Raw genomic sequence first — 11068 nt, forward strand, 5'->3', positions numbered from 1 at the left:
TAAAATGAAACTTTATTGATGACTTATACATAGAAATGATTTGAGTACATAAATGTGTTGTATTTCTGTTATCCGAGTGGGTGATCAGGCCTCCCGGTTGCAGATAAGTTACACATGGTATTTCTTTAAATGAAAGGCGTGCCAAGGTCGTTGTATCGGAATTCCGTCTGGTGTCTCCAGGTGGTATGCGCTATACTCAGTTATGCCGACAACCCTGTAAGGTCCTTCCCATCGTGGGCCCAATTTACCGACATCTTGCTGTCGGCTGGCCTTGTTGATTCTTAACACTAAATCGTTTAACTGAAAGTCCAGTGGCTTGACTTTTTTGTCATAGTGGTTTGCGATTTTTTGCTTCTTTTAGGCTTGCTGGATATGTGCTATTGTCCGCCGTTCTTCCAGAGTATCCAAGTTTTATCGTAATGCTTCGTTATTTTGTTGTTCATCGAATGTTGTTATCCGGTTGGTCGGGACAAGCACTTCAGCCGGGATAACCGCTTGGGTGCCGTATACCAGACTGAAAGGTGTTTCGTTTGTACTGTCTTTCGGTGTTGTCCGTTGTGCCCACAGTACATGTTGAAGTTCATCTACCCATCCTTGTTGGTGTTTACCTAGCCTTGCTTTTATGCCGGAAACGATGTCTCTGTTAGTGACCTCAACTTGTCCGTTGGCCTGTGGGTAGGCCACGGAGGTAAATGACTATTGAATGTCCATGTCTGCACACCAGTCCTTAAATGGATTGTGTGCAAATTGTGTGCCGTTGTCACTGACTATCTCTCGTGGTAAACCGAAATGACAAACGATGTCCTCCCATACAAAGGTTAAGATTTTTCTTCCTGTGATTGTGCTTAACGGTTTTGCCTCGACCCATTTTGTAAAGTAGTCGATTGCGACTACTAGGAATTTCACGTTTCCGACACCTCTTGGGAATGGGCCGACAATGTCGATCCCCCATTTGCAGAACGGCCAAGCGGCGTGTATAGGAATCATGTTACGATGAGGGGATCAGCGTGTATTTGACATGCCTCACAGTTTACGATCAGATCGTATGTGTCCCGGTACATATGTGGCCAAAAATAACCCATTCTTTTGATTCTGCTCACTATCGTTCGGTAGCCGGAGTTTGTAGAGCAGGCTCCTTCGTGCATTTCTTGTATGATCTATTTGGCCTGCGCTGGCCCAACGCATCTTAAGTATGGCTCTATGAATGATTTCCTGTACAGGATGCCATTTTTAAAGTTATACATTGGTGCCCTCATTCGTATCCTACAGGCTTGCAGTTTGTCTTCTGGGAGGGTACCATCGGCAAGGTATTTTATGAAAGGTGTCATCCAACATTCTTCTTCTGTTGTGATTGTTTCCATGAGAGTATCCTCTTCAGTTGACTTTCTTTCTAGTACTTCAACCATAACCTTTTTGGTGAAGTGGTTATAGAGCAAAGAGGCAAGTTTGCTCAAAGCATCTGCTTTCTTGTTACATTACGAGGTATTTGCTTTATTTCAAATGCCGCGAAGGTTTTGGTTAGTGCTTTTGTAAGCTCTAGGTATTTTTGCATTGATGAATCTCTTGCTTCGAAGCTGCCGTTTAACTGGCTTGTTACCAGTTGTGAGTCGACATAAGCTGTGAGTTGTCGTACATCAATACTTTTTGCCAAGCGTAATCCGGCTATTAGTGCTTCGTGTTCGGCCTCGTTGTTTGAGGCGGCGAACTTCAACCGGATAGCATAGGTTATTTTTTCTCCGTTTGGGGAAACGAGGATTAGGCCTATGCCGACCCCCTCCTCACTCGACGCTCCATCCGTATATAGTTCCCAGAATTCGTCCGTTTCCCTTCTTGTGATGGTGGTTTCACCTTGTTTGATCATGTTAGAGGGGAGCTCCACCAGGAAGTCGGCTATGACCTGGCCTTTGACTAAATGTCTCGGGAGGAAGGTGATCACGTGATCACCAAGTTCTATTGCCCACTTCACCATTCTTCCAGAAATTTCTGGTCTAGTCAGGACGTGTTTGATCGGTTGGTCCGTGAAAACTTGTATCGGATGTGCTTCAAAATATCACCGTAACCGTCTGGCTGTGTGCACTAAGGCGTAAATTAGTTTTTCCATGGCCGGGTAGTTTACTTCTCCATTTTGTAATACTTTGCTTACGAAGTACACCGGCATTCGGGTTTTACCTCTATCAGGAATTAGAACCGAGCTGATTGCCTCAGAGGAGGCGGCAAGATATACCGTGAGGGTTTCACCCAGTATTGGTGCCGTTAACGTTGGCAATTCTTTTAAGAATGCCTTTACATCCTGGAAGGTCTTCTCGGCCTCATCCGTCCAAATGAAATCTTTCTTGCTTAAGCAGCCCTTTAATGTTTGGAAAAAGGGGAGGGTTCTGTCGGCCGCCCGTGACAGAAACCTTGTGAGTGCTGCTAGCTTCCCGTTTAAGCTTTGCACGTCTTTCTTACTCCTGGGTGACTGCATGTTTTCGATTGCTTGGATTTTCTTCGGGTTTGCCTTGATTCCTCTCGGGGTTATCGTGAAGCCTAAGAAACGACCTTCTTCCATTCCGAAAGAGTATTTTGAAGGATTTAGCTTCATATTGATTTTGCATAGTGAATCCAACGTTTCAATGATGTCTAAAATCATTTGTTCTTCTGTTTTTCTTTTGATGACGATGTCGTCTACATATGCTTCGATATTTCGTTCGATTTGGTCCTGGAATGCTTTGTCGATTACCTCCGGCAATCTTTAACCCAAATGGCATTTTTGTATAACAAAAGATGCCTTTGTTTGTGAAGAATGCAGTCTTTTCTTCGTCGACCTCTGCCATTGGGATTTGTTGGTAACCCCTGTATGCATCCAGGAAGCTCAGAAACTAGAAACCCAAGAGGGACTCGACCTTCCAGTCGATCTCTGGCAGAGGGTAATTGTCTTTTGGGCATGCTTTGTTGATGTCCTTGTAATCGATACACATGCTCCAAGATCCGTCTGCATTTTTTACCATCACGGGGTTCGCCACCCATGTTTGATATTTTACTTTTTTCATTATACCGGTGTCAACCTGCCGTTGTACTTCGTTATCCAGGAATTCGCTTCATTCTAGTGCCATTGCTCTTTTCTTCTGAACAACCGGTGTGATGTTCGGGTTTACGTTTAGCCGGTGTTGGGCTATTTCTCGTGGGACACCCGTCATGCCAGATGGCTGCCAGGCGAAGACATCAATATTTGCTGCTAAGAGTTTAAAGAGTGTGTCCCTTACGTTGGTGCTCAAGGTAGCACCGATCTGGATCCGCTGGTCCGGATGCTTAGGATTCGGGGATACGTAACCGTTATCATGGATTATAATATCATTGGTTCCTTTGATTATCTGCATACATTCGATTGGTTCCAATTCTTGCATCCGGATCGTGGCTACCCTGGCTGGAGTTAGGAACTTCAACATGCCGTGTACCGTTGACGTAATTGCACCAAATTTCTGCATGGCATTACCTCCTAGGATAACGTTGTACCGTGAGTCGGTTTTAACTATGGAGAATTTGATGTCTGCAGTGCTTTGGAAGGGTAATGCTCCTAAAACAACCTCTAGCATGATGGAGCCTACCGGCTAGGTTGCAGCACTGTTGAATCCTGCTAATGGCGAAGTCACGGCTTTCTTCTGCTGTCTGATGCTTTCTGGTAGTTGCAGAAAGCAATGTTCAAACATGACCTCCGCCCCCGCTCCGGTGTGGGTGTATGTTCGCCCAATTTGGCAATTGGAGATGTGTGCCCGTATGATAACAGGGTCTGAATATGGGTTAACATTGAATAACGAGGGGAAGACGATTGGTTCGTGCTTCCATTCATCTAACACCCCTGATTTTCGTCGTTGTCCCACGACCCATGAGTGAATCATGTGCACATCAGCGTCGCTGGTGCTGTTTGTGCTTGTTTCTTCATCTTCCAACTCATTAGGGTGAGTAGTGATTAATTTCGTACCTTTAGATAGCGTCATTTGATCAAACCAAAATCGACTTGTATGAATGAATTTCGGGTTTGAGTGCTTGGTTTGGGAAAAAGAGTGGATCGAATGTTTTAACTCCAATAATTGTGCAAACCCTGATTTGAAATCTGGATTCCAAGGGCGTAAAACAATCAATTAGATTAACCTTATTCGATCGGAATTGAATAAATTAATATCTTAAAGTGAGGATTAATTCCGATAACAATCGGAGTATTGATCGTAATTGCGTTAACGACTGGAGAAATGCTACTGTAATTAATTTGGGCAGAGTAACATTAATGTATCCAGTGTTGTTGTGTAAATGATCTTGTTTGCGTATTTATAGATGTTATGAGGGAATGGTGACGTGGCACATGTCCCTTTCATAGTTGTAATGAACTTTGCCAATCCCAAGGGGTGACGTGGCACCTGTCCCTTTCATGGGAATAATCGAGCAGATTCTAACAAACTTTCCTAGATTCGTGGGCTAACGTGGCATGCAACTTGCTTGTATGTTTGTTCCGGGATCGAGTACTCGTTCCGAGGTGAAGTGTCTGTTCCGGGACGGTACACTTTCTCCGGGATGGCGTGCTGTCCCGGGAAGTGTCTTTATACCGGGTTGGAATACCGAACCGGGAAGCAGTGACGGTCTAGGATATCACGGAGTACTTAGTCCAACTGGGAAGGTTTTGCTTTCTATTTATTTCAAGTGTTTCTTCACGGTGCTAGCCACCATGACTGGCTACATGGGTATCGTGCATGCCATCCGGGCTAGATTTTTGTGCGGTGTTCCCGACTAGTCGTTCGTCCTGCGTGGTCCCCTTTCATGGTATGTTAACAAGTAATCTCTTGATCAAGTTACTGAGATGATGCCGGATGATGTCGGGAAGGAGCCCTTCTTCCGGGATGGACCGTGTCGGGTAAGATCCTAGCCGGGCGCTACTTGTTAGTGTCGTTTTGAGACGGATCATTATGCGTATCATTAATAATTAAGACCCCAAAAACTAAAAGTGTCCTAAAAATTGACAATGATACGACATAAGTATTAGATGTCCTATTAGCTAAATATATAATACAACTAGGACAAATAAATGTCCTATGATAGTTTATTTCATATGACATTTATATAAAGTATCCTATTGAATTAACATATAATGCGACACTAAACCGTTGAATGTCTTATAAAGTATCATTTTATGATTCACAATTAAAGTGTCATATGAAATCATATGATAATTAAGACCCCAAAAACTTAAAGTGTCCTAAAAATTGGAAATGATAGGACATAAGTGTTACATGTCCTATTAACTAAATATATAATACGGCTAGGACAAATAAATATTCTATGATAGTATATTTAATATGACTTCTATATAAAGTGTACTATTTAATTAACACATAATACGACACTAAACCGATAAATGTCTTATAAAGTACCAATTTATGAGTCACAATTAATGTGTCCTATGAAATCATATGATAATTAAGACCCCAAAAACTAAAAGTGTCCTAAAAATTGACAATGATACGACATAAGTATTACATGTCCTATTACTAAATATATAATATAACTAGGACAAATAAATGTCCTATTATAGTTTATTTCATATGACTTTTATATAAAGTGTCATATTAAATTATACATATAATGCGGCACTAAACCGCTGAATGTCTTATAAAGCATCATTTTATGATTCACAATTAAAGTGTCATATGAAATTATATGATAATTATGACACAAATAACTAATCAATCCTATTAAAGAATCTAAGTGTCCTATTATATCTACTATAATATGACTCAAACAAATAAATGTCTTATAAAGTCCCTTTATATGATACACAATTTAAATTTCCTATTATATCATATCATCTATTATGATAATTAGGACCCCAAAAACTCATTCGTTCTAATAACATACATTTATAGGACATATGTACCAAGTGTCCTAATATGTTATAATATAATAAGACTCTCGTAAATAAATGTCCTCTACAGGCCTATTTCATATGACGCTTATATCAAGTGTCCTATTACATAAACACATAATGAGACACTAACTAATAAATGTTTTATAAGCTCCTCTATTATGATCCAGTTTCTAAGTGTCCTATGAAAATATTTGATATTAGGACACACAAAATTATTGTGCCTCACACAATAGGTTTTTTGGACCCCACTCTAAAAGCGTAGATCATAATGGGAGCCTAGATAATGTAAGGTCCTATCTAAGTAGCTTTTAGGACCATATTTTACTAGGTCCCAGAAAAAAGGTCCTATAAGTGCACTTTTGTTGTAGTGTGCCCTGGGAACCATTGCAAGGAGTTGCAAGCATTGTCCAATTTATTTACCATGGACTAAAGTTTTTGCCGACAATAAGCAATAGATGCTTCAACATTTAAGGGTATATAATAATATAAATTCGTATTCCTATGTTAATGACTTAATCTGTTTTAATTATACCAACTGATATGTTATGTATCCAGAAAAAGTTTGTTATTCTCGAACATGCTAATACTTGGATGCTCAAATTAATTGGGAAGAAAGTGAAAAACTGGACGGCAAGATTAAAGAACAAATACTGGGATTTAGATAAATCATTTAAGAAGCAAGTGAAATCAAGGCCTCCAGAAATGCAGAGAGATCATTTGAAGCTACTTGTAATTTATCGGAATAATGAAAGGAATAAGGTATGAAAAAAAAATTCACAAGCTAACAATATCATTTGCTTACATAATACGATATTTACAATTTCCATTTCAGGAGCTAAGTAAGAAAAAAAAAAGCAAATCGGGCCAAAAAGGAAATGGTGCAGTTGACCAGTAAAAAGAGTTATGCACGTATACGTGTGGAGACAAAGGTAATTTTGAGGGGCAATCGTTACTATAGTATTAGGATATCCATTGTTTCTACTTATTTTTTTTATTCTAACAGGCTAAAGAGGGAAAATCTCCAACTCGATTGGCTATGTTTCGAAGATGTTTTTTCGAAGGAGGCAATACTAAAAGTGATGCAGTTAAAATAGCGATTTTAAGTATTAATATAAATTCAGATTGCATTATAAGTGATATATATATATATATATATATATATATATATATATATATATATATATATATATATATATATATATATATATATACATATAGTGCATCTGTAATTATCACGTCATGGCCATGATGAGACTTGTTTGTAGGGATATATCTTATTTTGTATATTACAGCACGTCATGGCCATTATCACACTGATCACACATGGTAGTAGGGATTGATCTTTTTGTGTATATAACTTCTGTATTATCTAAAATAATACAGACAAACATGGATGAGATAGCTAAAACACTTTCTGAAGGTTCAACTGATAATCGTGGTCCAGATGATGTTTTTTCCAAAGTTATGGGTAACAATAAATATGGTGCAGTGAATATGTATGGATTAGGTGTTCGAGCTTCTGATCTTTGGGGTAAATTACCAAGTCATAATGTTGTTTGTATGGAGAACATTCAACTCAAGTTAGAGAACACAGAACTTACTGAAGAAAATGTACATCTGAAAGAAAAGTTGGCAAGTTAGAATGGTTCAGTTGTTGAAGATACCACAAAACCACATGGCCTCAATGTAGTCAATGTAGCTCCACATCTTAAGGTATTTTTCTATTTAACACCTTAATGTGTGTTTGATATTTACCTTTACCATTCACAACTGCTTCTTGCATACTTATTTCTAGGTTGGTGATGAAGTTTTTTTACACAATATACTTAACCCTAGCGAGAAGGTAGGAAGAGGATGGTTGAGGACCTTGGATCCAACTGAGGTAATTGGCGGTGTAGAGATTGAAGACGATTGGTGTGCGGTTCACCTTCAACATGTCCTTAAAAAAGGTGCTGATATGGTTAGGCCATTTGATCTGATTAAGAAAGTTGAAGACGCTACAGGCGTAACTATCGCGTGACCTTCTACGTTCATATCGGTATGTCTATCATAGATTTGTGATAATTTAAAATTTTTATTTATAACACGCACTTTATGCTTATAAATATATGAATTTTTTATTTGCAGGTGGTACCCTCGAATTAATAAAGATACGTGTTGATCGAAGACGTTCTTCGTTACTTTTCATTTTTTTATTTTCTTTGTCGAATGTTATTTTAGTATTGATATGTTGGATTCTATATGAATTTTTGAGGTTTGTGTTTTTCAATTTATGAGTACAATTTATTAAAATGTGATTATGTTTTATTTTATAATTATTTTTAATAGAAATTAATAATTGGATGTCGAAAATTTGAATTAAATAGAATACAGGCTCGAATATATGGATCCAATAATCCGATTCGAGCCCAAATAATCAAACCGATCCGAATACTTGAATCGTAAAAGAACTCGAATCGGACCCGAATATCCGAACCGGATCCAAATATAGAAACCTATTCAGAATTACTATGACTTTAAAGGACTTATTTTGTGGTTTTAATACTATTACTTGATAGGACCCCATATTGTTTAAAAATACAATTGTATTAGGATTTTTTTTAATGGTACTAACATTGAAAACATTATATTAGGACTCTGTATTTGGTACTAAACTAACATCTTATTATATATTAGAACCCATTTTGTGGTTTTAAGGTTTAAGCAATGTATATTAGGAATTTTTTAATGGTACTAACCCTTAAAAATCATTATATTAGGACCCTATTATGTGGTACTAAAGTAACATTTGTGTATATTGGTACCTTTTTCCTAGGTAGTAAACAAGAATATCGATACATTAGGACCTTTTTTATTGGTAATAATGTAGTATTTTTTTATTTTTTATAATAGGACTCTTATTTGGGTACTAACATAATAATGGGACCATTTTTTTTTGTCCTTAAAAAATATAAAACTTAATAGGACCCCTTGTTGGTACTAATATATATTAATATATATATATATACATATATATATATATATATATATATATATATATATATACTATATATATATATATATATATATATATATATATATATATATATATATATATATATATACTTTTGGGACCCTTTTGTATGTCCAAATTTAAATAGAAGTCACTCGATATATACTTGTAAGGACTTTTCTGTGTGGTCGTTATATATTATAAGACCCGATAATTGGTTTCAAAATTTTTATTAACTTTTAGGACACTTTTTTGCGTCTATACTTTATACGAGTGCCTTAGTTGGTACACATGTCCTGTTGGTCCTTTCAGGCCAAAAGGTCCTATAAAGTGACATTATAGGACCAATTTGGGTGTCCTATATGTACACTTTTGTTGTTGTGGTAGGAGCAGATGGGGTGTGCGAGGCTTCGACATTGGTTCTGCTTTTACGTGAGACTTGCATCTCCTCAAGGGTGATCATAAACTGAACCGTATCGAAACTTGGGAACGGATTGCTATGTAGGATGATGTGATGGGCGTGTGGAAACCTCTCGCTTAGCGCGTTGATCGCATATGTGACTAACTGGTCTTCATCAATTTTGGAACCGAGGTTAGTTAGCAACGCAAATAAGGATTCGACCTTTAAAAAATATTGTTCTACGGTTAGATCGCCGATGTTGAGGGACCGTAATTCTGTTGTAAGTTCAACAATCTTAGAATGCTTGTTGTCTTGAAATATTGTCTTTAGAAATTCCCAAGCAGCGAAGGCAGTTTTAGGTTGCAAACTTAACAGTCGTTCTAGAAGGGTTTCCGAAATAGTCAAGAAAATCCACCCCAACACGACAACGTCGGCCTTGCTTATTTCTTCATCAGGTGGATAGGATGAAGCTTCAAGAAATTGGTGGACGTTGAATCTGTGACAGTGTGTAGCAAAGAGAGTACTCCGGTGAGTATAATTTAATTTAGCAAGATCGAGTTTGATCGGTATTAGATGATGAACCGATGTGACCGTGTAGATTTTATCATATTTGCCGGAAGGAGCCATAAAAAAAATTGTGGATGATCGATGGAGAAACAGAAAACAGCAGCGAGAGATTTTTTTGTTTTTTTGTTTTAGGGTTGCAGGATGTTATCTGATACCATGTTAATAGGAAGCATCGTATGATCCATTGCCTTACATAACAACCATTACAAATACATAAAGGCCCTTATAAACACTTATAAACACCTGGGCAGAATACATAAAGGCAAAATACATAAATATAAATATTATCTAATTATCTAACATATAGGAGTCCGGAAATTTTAGGAATGTTGGTGTGAGTTTGTGTAAGGCTTGAATTCTGGTTTTTATAAGTATGAATAAACCATAAGGCTGGTGGTTTCTCTATTGATAACCTTATTTTGTGCCATGAATTGATAGTAGCTGCTTGTGTATTTAAGTTTTGATTTCTACTTTTTAAAAATGTGATGATATATGATAGTTTGAAGAATTAGTATAGAGCACTGGTGTTATGAGTAATTGTATGAAGTTACTTGTTGATTTTGTATGTTATTTTTGCAAGTGGCTACTTTTTTACTGGTGGTTTATGTAAATGAATTTAAAACTGCAAGATTGTTGTGTCTTATGTATAACATTAGTTTGTGCCAGTGGTTAATACTGTTGTGTCTTATGTATAACATTAGTTTTTGCCAGTGGTTAATACTAGATGCTTGTGGCTTCAAGTTTTAATCTATCACCATTTATCTATTTATTCGTATATTATTTATTTTCATCAATTTCAGGTCATAGACTTTTAATGTCAGATTGGTTTAACAAGTATCACGAAAAAGGTTCATTCATATATGTATATGCCATTTAAAGCGACTAATAGAGTTGGCTGTGAGATTGAGGGAGTGATAGAGATGGAGAAAGGGTACGTGTTCATTGTTCATAAAACATTTTTGGGATTTAGTCCAAGTTGATATTTGTAGAGACATTCGGATGTTATTCGCTTCTTCGATCATGACTCCTGGGGCGAATTCCACGTTCTTTGCCCTCATCCCGAAAGTGTGCAATCCGTCTCTTATCACAGATTTTCGGCCAATATCATTTGTTGGTTTCTTTTATAAGATCGTCACGAAACTATTCACGAATCGTTTAGCACTTGTCATCGATAAATTAATAAGCCCGGTTCAATCGACTTTTATTTCGGGTCGAC

General features: G+C 37.4%; 3 protein-coding genes across 3 annotated transcripts; 1 reads left to right on the forward strand and 2 right to left on the reverse strand.

The window, feature by feature from the left end:
- Nucleotides 1–1450: 1450 nt before the first annotated feature.
- On the reverse strand, nt 1451–1969 carry LOC139851770 (uncharacterized). The gene has a single exon (XM_071840933.1). It carries the CDS (start codon nt 1967–1969, stop codon nt 1451–1453), a length of 519 nt encoding a protein of 172 aa, XP_071697034.1.
- A 4379-nt stretch (nt 1970–6348) lies between these two features.
- On the forward strand, nt 6349–7913 carry LOC139851786 (uncharacterized). The gene is made up of 6 exons (XM_071840957.1): nt 6349–6366; nt 6449–6652; nt 6726–6784; nt 6897–6957; nt 7277–7525; nt 7689–7913. The coding sequence occupies exons 1-6, from the start codon at nt 6349–6351 to the stop codon at nt 7911–7913; spliced, it is 816 nt and encodes a 271-aa protein (XP_071697058.1).
- Nucleotides 7914–9243: 1330 nt separating this feature from the next.
- LOC139851793 (uncharacterized) lies at nt 9244–9912 on the reverse strand. The gene has a single exon (XM_071840965.1). The coding sequence runs from the start codon at nt 9910–9912 to the stop codon at nt 9244–9246; it is 669 nt and encodes a 222-aa protein (XP_071697066.1).
- Nucleotides 9913–11068: the final 1156 nt, after the last annotated feature.

This window comes from Rutidosis leptorrhynchoides, chromosome 1 (assembly GCF_046630445.1).
Source record: "Rutidosis leptorrhynchoides isolate AG116_Rl617_1_P2 chromosome 1, CSIRO_AGI_Rlap_v1, whole genome shotgun sequence".
Classification (NCBI taxonomy): Eukaryota; Viridiplantae; Streptophyta; class Magnoliopsida; order Asterales; family Asteraceae; genus Rutidosis; species Rutidosis leptorrhynchoides.

What these genes read in the sequence shown, in the direction of transcription:
- LOC139851786 (XM_071840957.1), top strand. An exon ending in GGAAATGGTGCAGTTGACCA is followed by an intron (nt 6,785 to 6,896) that starts GTAAAAAGAGTT and finishes TTATTCTAACAG; the next exon opens with GCTAAAGAGGGAAAATCTCC. An exon ending in TACATCTGAAAGAAAAGTTG is followed by an intron (nt 7,526 to 7,688) that starts GCAAGTTAGAAT and finishes ACTTATTTCTAG; the next exon opens with GTTGGTGATGAAGTTTTTTT.
- LOC139851793 (XM_071840965.1), bottom strand. Translation starts at nt 9,912, where the DNA reads ATGGCTCCTTCCGGCAAATATGATAAAATCTACACGGTCACATCGGTT.
- LOC139851770 (XM_071840933.1), bottom strand. Translation starts at nt 1,969, where the DNA reads ATGGTGAAGTGGGCAATAGAACTTGGTGATCACGTGATCACCTTCCTC.